Source organism: Jaculus jaculus, chromosome 4 (genome assembly GCF_020740685.1).
Source record: "Jaculus jaculus isolate mJacJac1 chromosome 4, mJacJac1.mat.Y.cur, whole genome shotgun sequence".
In the NCBI taxonomy this organism is placed as follows: domain Eukaryota; kingdom Metazoa; phylum Chordata; class Mammalia; order Rodentia; family Dipodidae; genus Jaculus; species Jaculus jaculus.
In genome coordinates, this window is record NC_059105.1 from 17,964,218 (window position 1) to 17,983,637 (window position 19,420).

Here is a 19,420-nt window from a genome sequence, read left to right on the forward strand (position 1 = left end):
CACCCAGGTCAGCCTGGGCTAGAGCAAGACCCTACCTTTAAAAAGCAAAAAAAAAGGGAGAGAACAATTGAGGAAGACATCCAAAAATCTAACATTTGGCCTCCACACACATATACACACATACACACTCACATGCACCCACACATACTCACATTTCAAAATAAAAGAAGATGGGGGGGCTGGACAGATGGCTTAGCAGTTAAGGCATTTGCCTGTGAAGGCTAAGGACCCAGGTTCTATTCCCTAGGACCCATGTAAGCCATATGCACAAGGGGGCACATGCATCTAGAGTTCATTTGCAGTGGCTAGGGGCCCTGGCATGCCCCTGTCTCTTTCTCTCTCTCTCTCTCTCTCTCTCTCTCTCTCTTTCAAATAAACAAATAAATTGATGGTGCCAGGTGTGGTGGCACATCCCTTTAATCCCAGCACTTGGGAGGCAGAGGTAGAACAATGGACCCAAGTTCAAGGCCACCCTGAGACTACATAGTGAATTCCAGGTCAGTCTGGGCTAGAGTGAGACCCTACCTCAAAAAAGGAAGGAAGAAAGGAAAATAGAAAGGAAGGGAGGGAAAGAGGGAGGGAAGGAGGGAGGAGGGAAGGAAGGAAGGAAGGAAGGAAGGAAGGAAGGAAGGAAGGAAGGAAGGAAGGAAGGAAGGAAAGAATGAAGGAAGGAAAGAAGGAAGGAGACTGGAGAGATCACTTAGCAGTTAAGGCGCATGCCTGTGAAGCCTAAGGACCCTGGTTTGATTCTCCAGGTCCCAGCGTTTGGAGTTCGTTTGCAGTAGCTAGAGGCCCTGGCGTGCCCATTCTCACTCTCTCTCTTTTTCTGTCCCCTTCTCTCTGTCTCTAATAAATAAATAAAGAAAAAGAAAAGAAAGGGTCAGAGGCTAAAAAAAAAAAAATACTCTAGTCCTAGGCAGACTGGAAATAAAGCCACCCACAGGGTTCCATATCAGAAACAGATTTCTTATTAGGGTTAATAGAAAATTATCTGGAGGTCAAAGCCTCTTGCTGTGGATTTGAGGAAACTTATAGGGAAGACTCCATTATACTTAATATGGAACCAAGAAAACATTTTTATTGACAACTTCTATAATTACAGACAATCAACCATGATAATTCCCTTCTCTCCCCTCCCCTACTTGAGAAAACTTTTTTGGGGGGGGAGGGGGATAGAGGTAGGGTCTCATTCTAGGCTGACCTGGAATTCACTGTGTAGTCTCAGGATGGCCTCAAATTCATAGTGATTCTACCTCTGCCTCCCTACTGCTGGACTTAAAGGTGTGCACCACCACGCCGGCTTGAGAAAACTTTTTTTTTTCCCCCAAGGTAGTGTCTCACTCTGGTCCAGGCTGACCTGGAATCCACTATGTAGTCTCAGGGTGGCCTTGAACTCAATGGCAATCCTCCTACCTCTGCCTCTCTAGTGCTGGGATTAAAGGTGTGCGCCTCCACACCCAGTGAGAAAACTTTAAAAAAAAAAAAAAAAAACTAAACAGTACCAGAGATATTACTCAATGGTTAAGGTATTTGCTTGCAAAGTCTGATGGCCTGGGTTTGATTCCCCAGTACCCATGTAAAGTCTGATGTACAAAGTGATGCATGTGCCTAGAGTTTATTTGTAGCAACAAGAGGCCCTGGGACACTCATTCTTCCTCTCCCTCTCCTTGAAAAAAAAAAAAAAAAAAAAAAAACCTAAACAGCAGTCACTCTGCAAAGGGGGCCAGTGTGCTGTCCAAGTAGAAGAATCAAAGGCAGCTTGGATTGCGGGAGCAGCAAATCTAGACAGTGGGAATAGAGGGGACTGTACCTCCTGTGCTGTGCCCCAGGTCCACAGGGCCGGCAGCTGGCTCATACTGCTGAGGTGGTGTTCTTCCTGATGCTTTAGCCAGCCCAAGAAAGAGCATCCCAGAGCAGCCCCAGGGCAGGGTGGACTGGTCTCTCTCTCTCTCCTCCTCCTCAGCAGCCCTGAATGCCAAGCCTGGAGAGTGGTTGCCCACTGGATGTCAAGAGCCTCGTCCACCTCTCACAGCAGCTCCTAGCCAGTCACCAGAGCTGCTCCAGGACTCGGGCAATGGAGACACCACCAGGTAGGGGTCGGGGGGGGGTTGTCATGAGTCCTGGTACCCCACTTAGCCATAAGATGTCTTGGATCAACCCCCACAGGCACATGCACAGCACCTCAGGGTCCTTGGAAGGGCTCCTCTGGCTCAGTCTCTAAGAGAGCCTTCTTTGGGGAGTTGATAAGACCAGGGGAAAAGGCCACCATACCTAATGACCCGTCAGCATGTGAGGGCCCAGGAGTGAGTACCTAGTACCTGAGAGTCTTCCATTGTCAGCTCAGAAGAAGAGGACACTGGTGTTAAGAACTGCCAGAAGGCTAGGCCTGGTGAGCTCCTGTAATCTTGGGAGGCTGAGCATTATGAGTTCAAGTACCTTGTCTCAGAAGCCAAAAGAACTGCTTGGAGGACATGTTTTAGTGGGTGGGTGGATGATGATTTGATGTGACTGGGGTCAGGGGCCTGTCTTAGATTTTTGCTTCAGAAGAAGGTGGTATGGAGGAGCAAGAGATGGATAATAAGAATCATAAATGATCTGGCTGTTGGCCAGATTCCATAAACGTAACCCAAATCCTGAAGTAAAAACAGGTTTTCTCTTCATCTGCTCAGTCCATTCTCAGCCCAGCCTGTCCTGAGCCCAGACACACCTACTGCCCTTCCCTGTCATCCCCACCACACCTGTCCTGCAGGAAGAGAAACGTCAGCCTCTAGCTCCAGAGTACAGAGCTAGGGCACGTTGAGCCCGTGTACACTGTAAGTCTACATCGGAGGAATGGTGCATGGTGATGGGTCCAGGCCTTTTTGGCGCAGCCTTCCTAATAGAGCCACGGTGTGTTTCCACTCCCCCTACCATGGTGTCTGTATTGAGCAGGCCCCATTCACCATCGTATCTACAGCCAGCAGACCACTCCCATCCTCCTCATACTGTCTGAAATCAGCCAGACCCTAACTCCCCCATGGTGTTTGCAGTGGGCAGGCCTCCACTTCACCATGGTATCTAGTGTGCAGAAATGTCCCACCCCAGTGGTATCTGAAGTCAGCCAGGCTACACCTTCCCATGCTGTCTGCAGTGGACAGGCCCCTCCTCCCTGTGCTCAGTGTGCAGTGAGCGAGCTCAGCTTCCCGTGGTCCGTGTACAATGGGTCTTCTGCCCTCTCAAAGCTACTACAGAGAAGCTTGTCCATTAGCTCAGAGGTTCCTTGGCTCTTGGTCCCTTCCCAAGTGGCACCAGGATCAAAGCAGGGACCTAAGAAGGGTGGGCCAGAGCCTCCTTCCCTTGCTCCCAGGCCAGTGATTTAGCAAGACCAAACTGTCCTCCCTGTCCTGAGGGTAATCACTTCTCTTCCTGTAAGTGCTGAGCTCATTTTTGAAGTTCTCCACTACATACAGCCACTCTCTCCAGAAATAGCTGTTCTCAGAATTGGCAGTCGCCCCCCCAAAAAACTCTCCTTAGAAACAACCCCCCCTTGCTGTACATGATGGCGCACACCTTTAATCCCAGCACTAGGGAGGCAGAGGTAGGAGGATCTCCGTGAATTCAAGGCCACCCTGAGACTACATAGTGAGTTCCAGGTCAGCCTGGGCCAGAGTGAGACCCTTCCTCGAAAAAAAAAAAAAAAAAAAAAGAAGAAGAAGAAGAAGAAAGAAAAAGAGAAGAAGAAGGACAAAAAAGAAACAACCCCCTTACTGTACCCAGCAGGATTGCTCACCTGGCCCTCCAAGCTGGGCACAAATTCCCTTTGGGGTCAAACCTATGAGTGCCCTTGTTTTAGTGTGGATCTCAGAATTCAGCTTTTATTCTAAGTTTGGAGGTTCTGCACAAGAAAGAGGTGGAAAGAGCCTGCTGGAATATTCTTTGTCCCAGAAGAAGGGTAGGTGGACAGAAAGTCTAGGAGTGCAGGCTTGGGTGGACTGAAAATGACACTGAACCACTGGCCTGGCCCCCATCAGGTTTACATAGTCACCATTTAGGCTCCATTCCAGCATCCAATCCTGCTTTAAAATAGCTGTTTGTGAACCAGAAACCAAGTTCAGACATTACTGTGTCCCCACCACCACCCACCATGGCAAAGCTTTTCTTATTTCTACCAGCTGCTTAGAACCCTAGTGGTAAGTCAGTCACTAGGAAAACATGATCGGGCTTTTAAACTGCACGTATTTTACCAGGTGTGGTGGCATATGCCTGTAATCCCAGCACTCAGGAGGCCGAGACAGAAGGATCATTGCCTGGCTTGCAAATGGAAATTCTGAATAAACAAAAACAGAAAGGGCTGGAGAGATGGCTCAGCAGTTAAGGCACTTGCCTGCAATGCCTAGTGACCTGGGTTCGAATCCTTTAGTACCCACATAAAGCCAAATGCACAAAGTAGCACATGCATCTCAAGATTGTTTGAGCTGGGGGCCCTGGTGCACCCATCCTCTCTCTGTGTGTCTCCTGTCTCTCTCTACTTGCAAATTAATAATTTTTTAAAATTTATTTGAGAGAAAGAGACAGAGAGGGAGGGAAGGAGAAAGAATGGGCGTACCAGCCACTGCAAATGAATTCCAGATGCATGCACCCCCTTGTGCATCTCATTTACATGGGTCCTGGAGAATCGAACTGGAATCCTGTGGTTTTGCAAGGAAACACCTTAACCATTACGCCATCTCTCCAGCCACCCCCCTTTTTTTTTCTTCTTTTTTTGAGGTAGGTCTCACTCTAGCCCAGGATGACTTGGAATTCACTATGTAGTCTCTGGGTGGCCTTGAACTCATGGTAATCCTCCTACCTCTGTCTCCCAAATGCTGGGATTAAAGGCATGTGGCACCTCGCCCAGCAATATTTTTTTTTTGGTTTGTTTACAGTTTATTTATTTAGCAATATCTTTTTTTAAAAGGATGTATTTATCCTAAAAGGGCCAAGGTACTCTCCCAGATAATATTCAGTCAGCTCCAAGGGGCTCACTTGCTCCTTGGAGTGAACAGTGTTTGGATCCCTAAAGTCAGAGCCCCAGAGTGAGGTGGCGGAATCAGCTTCCTGTCATCCTCAGGCCAGCCAGCGCCACTGCGGGTTGACGTGGGGCAAGCACTTTATTCACTGAGCACTCTTTTGTTTTTGTTTTGTTTTGGTTTTTCAGGGTAGGGTCTTGCTGTAGCCCAGGCTGACCGGGAATTCACTCGGCAGTCTCAGGATGGCCTCCAATTCAAGGCAATCCTCCTACCTCTACCTCCCAAGTGATGGATGGGATTAAAGGTGTGAGATACCACATCCGGTTTAGTTGGGAGATTTTTTATAACTGCTTGGATCTCCATACTTGTTTTAGGTCTATTTAAGTAATTAATCTCATCTTGATTTAATTTAGGTAGGTCATATAAATAAAGGAAATTATCCATTTCTTTCAGATTTTCAAACTTAGTGGGAATATATGTTCTTATAGTATGAGTTTTTTTTTAAATTTCTCTGGTATCCATTGTGATGGTGCCTTTTTCATCTCTAATTTTATTGATTTGTGTCTCTTATCTCTTTGTTTTGGTCAGATTTGCTAAGGGTTTATCAATCTTCTTTATCCTTTCAAAGAACCAACTCTTTTTGTTTCATTGATTCTTTGGGTTTTTAAAATTTCTATTTCATTAATTTCTGCCCTAAGCTTTACTATTTCTTCCTGTCTACTGATCTTTGGAGCTTTTTGTTGTTGTTGTTGTTGTTGTTTGGGGGTTTTGTTTTGTTTTGTTTTTTGGTTTCAAGGTAAGGTCTCACTGTAGCCCAGACTGACCTGGAATTCACTATGTAGTCTCAGAGTGGCCTCAAACTCACAGTGATCCTCCTATATCTCTGCCTCCTGAGTGCTGGAATTAAAGGTATGGGCTACCACGTCCAGCTCATTTATTGATTTTTTAAATTAAATTGATAGAAAGAATCAGAGAGAAAGAAAGGAGGAGAGAATGGTCATGCCAAAGCCTCCAGCCACTGCAGACGAACTCCAGATGCATGCACTCCCTTGTGCATTTGGCTTACGTGGGTCCTGGAGAATCGAACCAGGATCCTTTGACTTTGCAGGCAAACACCTTAACTGCTAAACCATCTCTCCAGCCCCCATCTACTGATTTTTGTTTTGCCTTGTTCTTCTTTTTCTAAGGCCTTAAGGTGAAGCATTAAGTTGCTTACTTGTGACCTTGCTAATTTCTTAATATAGGCACTTAGAGCTATAAATTTCCCTCTTAGGACTGCCTTCATTGTGTCTGAAAGGTTTTGGTATGTCGTGTTCTCATTGTCATTTGATTCAGTGAATTTTTGATTGCCTTCTTGATTTCTTCATTGACCCATTCATCATTTAGTAGTGTATTGTTTAGTTTCCATGATTTTGTGTATGCTCTATAGCTTTTCTTGTTATTTGTAGTTTGATTCCATTATGATCAGATAGAATGCAAGGAATTATTTCAATTTTTCTGTGTTTGTTATGATTTGCTATGTCCTCATATATGGTCTACTTTAGAGAATGTTCTATGTGCTGCTGAAAAGAATGTGTATTCTGCAGCATTTGGATGGAATGTCCTGTATATATCTGTTAGGTCCATTTCTTCTATGACCTCCTTTAATCCAGATACCTCTCTGTTTATTTTTTGTGGAATGACCTGTCGATTAATGAGAGTGGGATGTTGAAGACAACCACTATAACTGTGTTTGGTGTTATTTGTGACCCTAGTTCAAATAGCATTTGATTGATGAAACTGGGAACTCCCATGTTAGGTGCATATATGTTTAGGATTGTAATGTCCTCCTGTTGGAGTGTCCCTTTAATCAATACAAAGTGACCTTCCTTATCTTTCCTAACTAATGTTGGTCTCAAGTCTACCCTGTCAGATATTAGGATAGTGACACCTGCTTGACTTCTAGGCCCATTTGCTTGAAACACCATTTTCCAACCTTTCACCCTAAGATAGTGTCCATCCTTTGTAGAAAGGTAAGTTTCTTGGAGGCAACAAATTGAAGGATCCTACTTTTTTTTTTTTTAAATATTTTTTGTTCATTTTTTATTTATTTATTTGAGAGCGACAGACACAGAGAGAAAGACAGATAGAGGGAGAGAGAGAGAATGGGCACGCCAGGGCTTCCAGCCTCTGCTAACGAACTCCAGACGCGTGTGCACCCCCTTGTGCATCTGGCTAACGTGGGACCTGGGGAACCGAGCCTCGAACCGGGGTCCTTAGGCTTCACAGGCAAGCGCTTAACCGCTAAGCCATCTCTCCAGCCTGGATCCTGCTTTTTAAGAAAAAAATATTTACTATCTATTTATTTGAGAGATACAGAAATAGGCAGAGAGAGAGAGAGAAAGGGAGAGAAATAAGCAAGGAGAGAGAGGGAGAGAATGGGTGTGGCAGGGCCTCCAGCCACTGTAAACAAATTCCAAATGTACCCCTTGTGCATCTGGCTTACGTGGGTCCTGGGGAATTGAACCTGGATCCTTTGGCTTTGCAGGCAAGTACCTTACTATTAAGTCATTTCTCTAGCCCCAGGATCCTGCTTTTTTTTTAAATTGACAATGTCCATAATTGTAAACAATAGCCCATGGTAATTCCCTCCCTCCCCCCACTTTCCCCTTTGAAATCCCACTCTCCATTATATCCCCTCCCCCTCTCAATCAGTCTCTCTTTTATTTTGATGTCATGATCTTTTCCTATTTAAATTTTTTTGTTTATTTTTATTTATTTGAGAGTGACAGAGAGAAAGAGGCAGAGAGAGAGAGAGAATGGGCACGCCAGAGCTTCCAGCCACTGCAAACGAACTGCAGATGTGTGCGCCCCCTTGTGCATCTGGCTAACGTGAGTCCTGAGGAATCAAGCCTCGAACCAGGTTCCTTAGGCTTCACAGGCAAGTGCTTAACCACTAAGCCACCTCTCCAGCCCAATCTTTTCCTATTATGATGGTCTTGTGTAGGTAGTGTCAGCCACTGTGAGGTAATGGATATCCAGCCATTTTGTGTCTGGAGGAGCACTTTGTAAGGAGTCCTACCCTTCCTTTGGCTCTTACATTCTTTCTACCACCTCTTTTGCAATGAACCCTGAGCATGGGATAGAGATATTTCAGTGCTGAGCACTCCTCTGTCACTTCTTCTCAGCACCATGATGCCTTCTGAGTCATCCCAACGTCACTGCCATCTGAAAAGAGAAGCTTCTCTAACCAAAAGTGAGAGTAACATTAATATATGGGTATGAACATTAAGAGAAGTGCTTACTGGGCATTTTGGTGAGCATACTATGTACATCTAGCCAGACACCAGTAGACGTTATACCCCTAGGGCTCATGACTACCCCTGTTGTAGGTTTTCAGTATCAGGGATGTATTCCTTCCCATGGAGCAAGCCTCCAGTCAAATTAGAGGGTGGTTGGTTTCCCCCAAAACAGACATGCCACCATTGTACCAGTTGGCTCATTTGGCCTGGCTGGCCAAATTTAAGGCTTGCAGTATCTACTGTTGGATATCTTTAAAAAAAATAATTATAGAGCTGGGCGTGGTGACGCATGCCTTTAATCCCAGCACTCGGGAGGCAGAGGTAGGAGGATCACTGTGAGTTCAAGGCCACCCTGAGACTACATAGTGAATTCCAGGTCAGCCTGGGCTAGAGTGAGACCCTACCTCGAAAAACCAAAAAAATAATAATAATAATAATAATTATAATAAAGTGTGCATTTCTCTCCCTGCCTCCCCTACATATCTCATTAAAACTTTCCATCTTGGGCTGGAGAATGGCTTAGCATTTAAGGCATTTGCCTGTGAAGCCTAAGGACCCTGGTTAGATTCCTCAGGACCCACGTAAGCCAGATGCACAAGGGGGCGCATGTGTCTGGAGTTCCTTTGCAGTGGCTAGAGGCCCTATCACACCCATTCTCTTTCTCTCTGCCTCTTCCTCTCTCTCTCTCTAAATAAATAAATATTTACATATATATAGTGTATATATATTAAACAAAAAAGTCTTTAGGGCTGAAAAGATTGCTTAGCAGTTAAAGTGTTTGCTTGTGAAGCCTAAGGACCTATGTTTCATCTCTCTCCAGATCCCACATAAGCCAGACACACAAAGGTGAGACAAACACAAGTTCATACATGCCCACTAGGTAGTGTAAGTGTCTAGAGTTTGATTTCAGTGGCTGAGGCCCTGGCATGCCAATTCTCTTTCTCTCTCTCTGCTTTTCTTTCTTTTTTTTTTTTTTTTTTTTTGGTTTTTCGAGGTAGGGTCTCACTGTAGTTCAGGGTGACCTGCAATTCACTATGGAGTCTCAGGGTAGCCTCGAACTCACGGCGATCTTCCTACCTGTGCCTCCCAAGTGCTAGGATTTTTAAAGGCGTGCGCCACCACACCTGGCTTCTCTGTCTGCATTTTAAATTAAAATAAATAAAGTCTTTATAATATAAATAATCTAATCTTCCACAGTGTAATAAATTGCAGATCACTAAAACTGTAAGTCTTTAGACGATTTTTTTAAAATTTTGAACCAAACTAAGGGCTGGAGAGCTGAAGTATTCAGTGAATAAAATGTTTGCCACACAACTCTAGAGTACCTGAGCTCAGATCCCCAGAGCATATATCAAAGCCAAAAGCTGTTCCGCCTTCTGTAATCCCAGTGTGCCGGTACCAAGAAAAGAAGCAGAGACAAGAGGACTTCCTGAAAGTTCCAGTAGAGTAGTGAATGTGAGACTCTGCCTCAGACCAGGTAGAAAGCCAAGAAGGGCTAGAGAGTTGTCCTCTGGCCTCCACGCACATGACATGACACATGTGTATCCACACACACATACACAAACATGCACACATGCCAAATGAATAGACTTTAAATAGATAGATAGATATAGATATAGATATAGATATAGATATAGATATAGATATATGTGTATGGATATTGGCAAGCAGAGAGAAGAGATACAGACAGAATGGGTGTGGCAGGGCCTCTGGCCACTACAAACTCCAGATGCATGGGCCACCTTGTGCATCTGGCTTTACATGAGTACTGAGGAACTGAACAACCCCGGTTGTTAAGCTTTGCAGGCAAGCACCTTAACTGCTGGGCCACCCCGCCCCCCACCCCCAGCCCAGAAGCTCTCTTTTAGTTTTTTGAGGCAGGGTCTCACTCTAGCCCAGGCTGACCTGGAATTCACTCTGCATTCTCAGGGTGGCCTCAAACTCATGGCGGTCCTCCTACCTCTGCCTCCTGAGTGCTGAGATCAAAAGTGTGTGCCACCATGCCTGCTCAGCTTCTTTTTAAAAAATAAATATTTATATGTATGTATTGGCACACAAGGGTCTCTTGCCACTGTAAACAAGTGCCAGATGCTTGTGGTACTTTAAAAAGAAAAAGATTTTTATTTATTCGCAAGCAGAGAAATAGAAGAGAGAATGGGTACACCAGGGCCTCCAGCCACTGCAAACTAACTACAGATGCATGTGCCACTTTATGCATCTGGCTTTAAGTGGGTACTGGGGAAATTGAACCCTGGCTGGTAGGCTTTGCAAGCAAGTACTGAGCCATCTCCCCAGCCCCAAGCAGCTTTCTTTTTTTTATTTAGAGGTCTCACCTAAGCCCAAGCTGACCTAGAACTCTGTATTCCAGGCTACTGTCAAACTCATGGTGATCCTCCTGCCTCAGCCTCCCAAGTGCTGAAATGAAAGGTGTGCACATCCAAACCCAGCTATTATCCTCTATATCTTCTATCTTTTCTATATGATAAAACTATTAGCCAAGTCACTATCTTACATCCTGACTTGCTACCAGATAGCCACACTTTAAACTTGCAAGAAACAGAATTTAACTGGTTGATTTTTTTATCCCAGCACTTCACACGGTTTATCAGTGAGTGGCAAGGGAAGAAAGACTTAATAGGTTACAGCTAAGCAGATAAAACAGAGCATATGGCTTCTGGAGTTCATTTGCAGTGGGTGGATGCCCTGGCACACCCATTCTCTCTTCCCCCCCTTTATCTCTCACTCTCTCAAATAATAAATTTAAAGAAACAAAACAAAACAGGGCACATGGACTGGAGAGGTGGCTCAGCAGCTAAAGTGCTTCCTGCAGAGTGTAACTACCCAGGCATGATCCCCCAGTACCAGTGTAGAGCCAGATGCACAAAGTGGTGTGAGCATCTGGAGTTAATTTCCAATGGCACTATGTCCCGGTGTGCCCATTCTCTTCATGTCTCCTCTCCTCTCTTCTTTCTCCCCTCCCTACCTTCCCTTTTCCACTCCTTCCCTTCTCTTTCTCTCTCTGCTTACAAATAAACAAATATACATTTAAAAGCAGGCACAGTTATAAGTGGTCAGGATGGAGGATATACAGACACCTAGAAGATGGGACGGTGCTCAGGACAGCAGAGCAGTTCAGGACAGCCTGGGCCACCACTGCAGCGAAGGAAACGCACGTGAGGAGGGGCATCCTGGGGAATATTTGGAGGACAATACTACAAGCAAAATGAAAGTCAGTTTTATTGGGACTAGGGCAGCGGCTCAGTAAAGTGCTTGCCCACAAGCATGAGGACCTGAGTTCAGGCTCCCAACCCCCACATAAATTCTAGACAAGCATTATGGACACACCTACAATCCCAGCACTTGGGAGGCAGCCAGGGACCCCTGGAGCAAGCTGGCTAGCTAGACTAGTGAGTCAGTGAGCCCTGGCTTTAAGTGAAAACGTCTCAGAAAAGGAGGTGGAGTGCTGGGCGTGGTGGTACACGCCTTTAATCCCAGCACTCTGGAGGCAGAGGTAGGAGGATCGCCATGAGTTCGAGGCCATCCTGAGACTACATAGTGAATTCCAGGTCAGCCTGGGCTAGAGTGAGACCCTACCTCAAAAAACAAAAATAAAACAAAACAAAAAAAAAAAGAGGTGGAGGAGCTAGAGAGATGATTCAGTGGTTAAGGCACTTGCCTATAAAGCTAAATGACCTGGGTTTGAGTCCCCAGTACCTACATAGAGCCAAATGCACGAAGTAGCACATGCATCTTGAAAATAAATAAATATTTTAAAATTTTAAAAAAAGAAGGTGTAAGTATTATCCTCTGGCCTCTGGGCACACACACATACATGTGCATATACAGCCACACACATGCACTCACACACAATATGTAGCAGTAGGGTCAAACCTCCATCTTTTGTACCTTCTTAGAAGACTTGCTGCCTTAAATAGAGATAGTTTTGGTGCCAGTCTTTTCCCAATTTAAAGTTCCAGTTCTTTTTGTTGTTGTTGTTGTTGTTTTTTTTTTCGAGGTAGGGTCTCACTCTAGCCCAGGCTGACCTGGAATTCACTATGTAGTCTCAGGCTAGCCTTGAACTCACAGCGATCTCCTTACCTCAACCTCCCGAGTGCTGGGATTAAAGGGGTGCACCACCACGCCCAGCTTTAAACTAATAAATTTGATAGAATAAAATGTCATGGGCTGCAGAGATGGCTTAGCAGTTAAGGCACTTGCCTGCAAAGCCTAAGGACCCATGTTCAACTCTCCAGGTCCCGTGTAAGTCAGATGTACAAAGTGACTCAAGCATAAAAGCTCATAGATGTACATAAGGTGGCACATGTGTCTGGAGTTCCATTGCAGTGGCTGCAGGTTCTGACATGCCAGTTCTCTCCCTCTCTCTGTCTCTGTTTCTCTCACATTAAAAAAAAAAAAAAGGCCAGTCTGTTGGGCTTGCATCAAATAAAATAAGATAAAACAAAATAATAAGATGTCGATACTGTCACAGGTGTTGTTCCCCTTCCCCTCTTCTTTCCCACTTGGCATGTATTTCTCTTTTTAAAAATATTTTATTTATTTATCGGGCTGGAGAGATGGCTTAGTGGTTAAGCACTTGCCTGTGAAGCCTAAGGACCCCGGTTCAAGGCTCGGTTCCCCAGGTCCCACGTTAGCCAGATGCACAAGGGGGGCACATGCGTCTGGAGTTCGTTTGCAGTGGCTGGAAGCCCTGGCGCACCCATTCTCTCTATATATATCTGCCTCTTTCTCTCCCTGTCACTTTCAAATAAATAAATAAAAATAAACCAAAAAATAAATAAATAAATAAAAATATTTTATTTATTTATTTGAGAAAGAGAGAGGCAGATAGAGAGAGAGAATGGGCATGCTAGGGCCTCCAGCCACTGCAAACAAACTCCAGATGCATGCACCACCTAGTGCATCTGGCGTACATGGGTCCTGGGGAATCGAACCTGGGTCGTTAGGCTTCACAGGCAAGTGCTTTAAGTGCTAAGCCATCTCTCCAGCCCTGTGTTTCTTTTTCATCATTTCTGACCTCACCTAAAATGTGAGCTTCACAGGCTAGGGGTTTTGTCTGGCATCTATTAGGGCTCATAAGAATAGAAGCCTTTCTCACCTATGATTTCAATCCCTAGCCATTTGTGTAGTAGCCGTGACTGCAGATTATACTTTGTTTGTCTCCCAGGGAATATACACCAGCATTCACCTGCAAACCCTGGACCTCCCGCACTCCAGAGCCCCTGGAGCTGAACCCACCTAAGGCGAAAGCATCAGCTCTGGCCCCTCAGTTCTCCTCAGGTGGCCCACAGCAGGCCAGCCGCCCTGGCTCCACAGCCTCTTCCTCGCGGGGCCTGAAGAGTAAGTTAACCGGGGACCTGGCAGAGGCTCAGGAAAAGCATTTCCATCCCACATCAGGCTCGTGAACCCTGGGTGTGCCCACCAGGCAGATAAGAAATGCCCGCCTGCTTCTCTTTCTCTACAGGACCAAGGCTTTCCTTGTCCCAGAACTTCAATAATTTTTCCCACTTATCCAGTGCTCATGCCTCATCCGTAAGCCCTGAAACCCAGGCCCACTTTCTGGTAGGGGCACCCTCCCAAACGGAGCCTCAACAGCCATGTCGCTGAAGGACCCCCAGGGCTGGCCAGGCAGACTGCAGGGCAAACAGAAATAGGTGCCTCTTTGCAGGCCAGGGCCAGACCGGCCAGGAAGACCAGGTCTGGCTGGCTCAAAGGTCCCCAGTCTACCCCAGGGTCCACTTCCTTCCTTTTTGCCCACTGTCAGGACCACTTCTCTCTTTCTTATCAGTGTCTGCTCCTACCCACACACACCTCCCCACCACAGCGGGCAGGTCTTTACTGAAAATAAAGGAAGCATTCGAGGCCACCCTGAGACTACATAGGGAATTCCAGGTCAGCCTGGGCTAGAATGAGACTCTACCTCAAAAAAAAAAATAAAAAATAAGCCGGGTGTGGTGGCGCACACCTTTAATCCCAGCAATCGGGAGGCAGAGGTAGGAGGATCGCTATGAGTTCAAGGCCACCCTGAGACTCCATAGTGAATTCTAGGTCAGCCTGGGCTAGAGTGAGACCCTACCTCGAAAAACCAAAAATAAGTAAATAAATAAATAAGGGAAGCAAAGGACAGAGCAAATAATGTCAGGCAGCAAAGCAAGACATACTCAGGATACACACATTTCTGTCACCACCCCCAGGCCTCCCCACTGTCTTCCTTGGCTAGGCCCTGGACATTCTAGCCAAGTGCTGGTAACAGGCTGTGGCTAAGCTACCATGGGCCCTCCCTGTCCCACTGGAAACACACAGTAATGTGGCTCAGGTCCCAGGCCCAGAGGCAGCACCAGGGGGCATGGAAAGCCTGGCCAGGAGGAAGGTAGACAGACCTCTGCTCCTGTTTCCTTTGCAGGCTGCACAGGGTCAGGGAGCCTCTGTTGCTGATAATGAGTGTAACAACCCCTATCTGGTCCACCACTTAACCAGTCTTGTCATGTGGCCCCAGCCTGACAGGCACAGCTTCTGTGTGGTGGGTTCCAGGTGTCCTGTGGACTCGCACACGTGTGAGCTCCCCCAGCCACCCATCCAAGCTGCCTGCTTCCCGTAGGGAAGGCCGGGCCGCAGAGCTGGGGCCTTTGAGGGAACGCTCTCTTTATTCGGTTTGCACACGAGTGGATTGAAAGAAGGGATTGTACGGGACAGAGGAGTTCTGTGCAGAGACCACTTGGCACTGGCATCTCGCTCTGGCCCTTCTCTTCCAGGCAGCCAGGCTTACAGGAAGTGAAGACTCCCTAGCTGTCTCCACCACGCTGCCTGGGGACCAGCCAGCTTCCCACTCCCCACCAGCTTGTGGGCACAGAGGTCCAGGCAGCATGGGGCGGAGGGAAGCTGAGGACGGCCAGCACTCCAGGCTGCCCAGAACCGAACCTGCTGAAGCCCCATCTCCTGGGCACAGCCACAGAGGAGGGCTGGGAGGCCACGGCTGGCCTTCTGGTGAGGGAACTTCTCTGGCTACCCTTCACACCCAGATGAGGAGCCTTTGCCCTAAAGACACCTCTTGGCCCCAGGGATGGAAAATTCTGGATTCACCTTCCTCCGCCTTCAGAGGCCCCAGGCTGGGCACAGTGCAAGGCCAGACCAACGAGCAAGTGCCATCTGGACTTGAGAGGATGAGCAGGCCATTTCCCACACTGCCAGCCAGGAAAGCTCGTGGAAGCTAGCTCGTCACTTCTCACTTGGCCAGCTGCAAATAAACAGGGAGGAAAAGGAAAACTCATACCCAAGCCATGTGCCTCAACAAAACAATAGCCTCGCTTCCTCCCGTCGCCGCTCATAAAGAACATCTCGAGTTCCAGGGTCCAGAGCATCTCCGCACTCCAGCACACAGGTGTAAAGGCCTTAGCAAGGTGACCTGTTTAATTCCTGTGTCACAGTGAGTGCACTGGCGCCACCAGCACAATCACCAATCCCACCACAACCCTCTTCCTTGCTGAGGGTGACATCAGGCCCAAGTCTTAGGACAGAGGAAGGAAATTTGCCTGCAGAGTCAGCGTGGTACAGGTGTCCTGAATGTTTCCCAAGCTATAGTAAACTAATTAAACTAATTGGTTTTGTGTGTGTGTGTGTGTGTGTGTCCACCTGCCTGCCCTGACCTTCACTGGAAACACCAGACAATGTTATTCCGTGTCATCTGACTCATCGGAAGGGCGGGCAGAGGAGACAACCTCGGACCCTTGAGCAGACAAGAGCCAGGTTATCCTTAGAGGTTGGGAGCTGGTTAAGGATTGGGACCCTGGGTAATTTGGGGAGTTCTTGGCAGTAGCACCAGGCTAGGCACATTAGATTTCTCTGTGATGTGAGTAGCCTTGGCAGCCACACCTCCATATTTCATAAAGGTGTGCAACCCTCCTTGTTCTCAGAAAACAAGACTATGCTAAGGACCCCAGTTCGAGGCTCTATTCCCCAGGACCCACGTTAGCCAGACGCACAAGGGGGCGCACGCGTCTGGAGTTCGTTTGCAGTGGCTGGAAGCCCTGGCGCACCCATTCTTTCTCTCTCTGCCTCTTTCTCTCTCTCTGTCTTTTGCTCTCAAATAAATAAATAAACCAAAAAAAAAAAAAAATTGAAAAAGAAAAGAAGGCTGTGAGCTGTGGGCCTGAGGCACCCTCTGGCCCCCCGGCTTGACCTACAGATCCTTAAAGTGTAAACAGCAGAGCCATCTGCCGCCAGCGTGGGGCTTGGGCGGAGAAGAGGGGAGTCTGTGTGCGGCGAAACTTGGAAATAGCATAGAGAAGGTGGAGATGAATGGCCTGAGAATGTCACAGAGAAAAAAGCGCTCCTTTCCCATCAGCCCACACCCAGAATTCCTCAGGTGCTGTTGCCTGGCACAGCCTTTCCCCGCCAGGAGTGGGAGCAGCAGACGCCAAGCCTAAGAGAGTCGTCTTTTCAGCCCAGAACCTCCCCGGCAGTGAAGGCAACGGCTGTCTCTCCCTCAAGCCCACAGCTGAGCAGACGTCTGGCTGGTGATTGCTCATTCGGAGAGAAGAAAAGATAGTATTTTAGACATGTAAAGAGACTCCAGCTGGGGTCCGCACACACAGAGATTACCAGTAGGGGTCTGAGTGATTCTTCAGACAAGTAAATAGCATCAGGGCCTCTCATCACACCCCTTTGAGGCCCCTCCCAGGCACACGTCTACATTCCAAGGCTGAAGGTAAGAATTTTTTTTTTTCCCCAAGGTAGGGTTTCACTGTAGCTCAGGCTGACCTGGAATTCACTATGTAGTCTCAGGGTGGCCTCAAACTCACAGCGATCCTCCTACCTTTGCCTCCCAAGTACTGGGGTTAAAGGTGTGCACCACCACACCTGGCGTAAGGTTGACAGGAACTCCTGTATGTAACCCATGCTGGTCTGAAACGTGTGTAGTTCAGAATGACATCAAATTCAGCATCCTCCTGCCTTAGGCATTTATCTTCTACTTTTTAAAAATTTTATTATTCATTTGCAAGCAGAGAGAGAGAGGATAGGTGTGCCAGGGCCTCTTGCCACTGCAAATGAACTACAGATACATGCATCACTGGCTTTACGTGGATACTGGGAAACTGAACCCTGACCAATAAGCTTTGTAAGCGTTTAACCACAAGCCATCTCTCCAACCTTGCTTTATTAGAATATCAACAAATAGGGGCTGGAGAGATGGCGCAGCTGTTAAAGGTGCTTGCTCGCAAAGCCTGACAACTTGGGTTCGATTCCCCAGTGTTCACATAAAGTCAGAAGCACAAAGTGGCGCATGCATCGAGAGTTCCTTTGCAGCAGCTAGAGACCCTGGAGTGCCCACTCTCTCCACCACCACCACCACCCACTCGCAAATAAATAAAAATATCTTTTAAAAAATGTTTAAAGCTGGGAATGGCGGCACATGCCTTTAATCCCAGCATTTGGGAGGCAGGGTAGGAGGATAGGCTTGAATTAGAGGCCACCCTGAGACTACGTAGTGAATTCCAGGTCAGCCTGAGCTAGAATGAGACCCTACCTGCAGAAGGGGAGGAATTTAACAGCAAGAAGCTTGTCTGCCAGTGAGATACCAAGAATGGGCAACAGATTATGGAGGACTTGGCCCAAAGTTAATTAAAGCTGGGCGTGGTGGCGCACACCTTTAATCCTGGCACTCGGGAGGCAGAGGAAGGTGGATCACCGTGAGTTCGAGTGCACCCTGAGACGACATAGTAATTCCAGGTCAGCCTGGACCAGAGTGAGACCCTACCTGGCCAGCCGGCGTCCGTCCAGAAGGCCAGCATGTTGAAGATGGCTGTGTGCCGCCAAGCTTGGCCCTAGTGGCAGGGAGGCCTGCGGCCGCTTGCTGCCAGTGACCCCCCGGGAGCGGCGGGGCACCGGCAGTAGAACCGCGGGGGACTGGCCGGCCCTTGCGAGTGGGAGGAGCGGGTCACTGGCACACTGACGTGGCAGGCGTCCCGCTAGCTGGTATGAACCCTCTGTCTCCTTATTTGAACATGGATCCAGGATATCTTGTTCAGGATACAGACGAGTCTGTTCTGCTGACTGGAGCTAATAAAACCCGAGGCCGATTTGCATGTTGCACGACAGGGGCTGCATTTGGGGCACCCAGCGGTCTTCGGCTAGGCTTGAAGGAAACCCAGAACGTGGCCTGGTCCAAGCCAAGAAATGCACAGAGTTTGAATACGGTGACTAGGCAAGGAGCCCTTTGGGCTAACACTCCAGGTCCTCTGGCTTTACTGTACAGCGCAGTTGGTGTTATCGTTGAGAAAACACGAGGGGCAGAAGATGACCTCAACACTGTAGCCGCCGGAGCCATGGCAGGCATGTCGTCTACGTGTACAGGTGGTCTTGGCGGAGCAGCGCGAGGTGGCCTGGCAGGACTTACACGTACCAGGCCCTGAGCTGTGTGAGTACCAGGAGCACGTGCAAGGCTCCCACTCCCACAGCCACGCTGATGAAGATGTTGCCACCTCCTGAATGGAGACACCCCGATCCATTCAGTCTGGAGTCGCCTCCTCTCTTGTACCTACAATCCCTTTGAACAGTTGGGGTTCTGACTTGCTGTGATGAAGGTCACAGGTGGCTGGCCAGGATTGCACTACCTGCCCTTGGTGAGTTGAAGCCAGGCCCTGTGGTGGCTCACTGAGTAATGTCCTCTCTCCTTTGGAAAGGATCTTACACTTGTTCTCCTGCACCCCAACTGGAAACCACTTACTTCCTGACTTCAGGGCATTCTTAGTGTCAACACTTTGTCACTGTTGGGTTAATATCTGAAACTGGTATATTACCCTATGTGGTGGTTTGATTCAGGTGTCCCCCATAAACTTAGGTGTTCTGAATGCTAGGTTCCCAGCTGATGGAGATTTGGGAATTAACGCCTCCTGGAGGGAGTGTATTGTTGGGGGCAGGCTTATGGGCTTTATAGCCAGTTTCCCCATGCCAGTGTTTGGCACACCCTCCTGTTGCTGTAGTCCACCTTATGTTGGCCAGGTGGTGATGTCCACCCTCTACTCATGCCATCGTTTTCCCCTGCCATCGTGGAGCTTCCCCTCGAGCCTATAAGCCAAAGTAAATCTCTTTTTCCCAAAAGCTGCTCTTGGTTGGGTGATTTCTACCAGCAATGCG

At 47.7% G+C, this 19,420-nt stretch overlaps 2 protein-coding genes across 4 annotated transcripts in view; both read left to right on the top strand.

Annotated features, from left to right (window-relative positions):
- Positions 1-15,882, top strand: part of Armc9 (armadillo repeat containing 9) — a 183,580-nt gene extending 167,698 nt beyond the window's left edge. For 2 of the 3 annotated variants that reach the window (XM_045147325.1, XM_045147326.1), the window contains exons 23-25: positions 1,964-2,090; positions 13,455-13,627; positions 15,040-15,882. In XM_045147325.1, coding sequence (XP_045003260.1) covers positions 1,964-2,090; positions 13,455-13,627; positions 15,040-15,062 — 323 coding nt within the window. In that variant the 3' untranslated portion in view covers positions 15,063-15,882. The remainder of the gene's footprint in view (positions 1-1,963; positions 2,091-13,454; positions 13,628-15,039) is intronic. The other variant, XM_045147327.1, reaches the window with a different exon arrangement.
- A 2,265-nt stretch (positions 15,883-18,147) lies between these two features.
- Positions 18,148-19,190, top strand: LOC123460146 (mitochondrial import inner membrane translocase subunit Tim23-like; the record flags this gene model as incomplete). The annotated part of the gene is made up of 1 exon (XM_045147749.1): positions 18,148-19,190. A coding segment is annotated over one exon (549 nt), but the record flags the coding sequence as incomplete, so codon positions are not given.
- Positions 19,191-19,420: the final 230 nt, after the last annotated feature.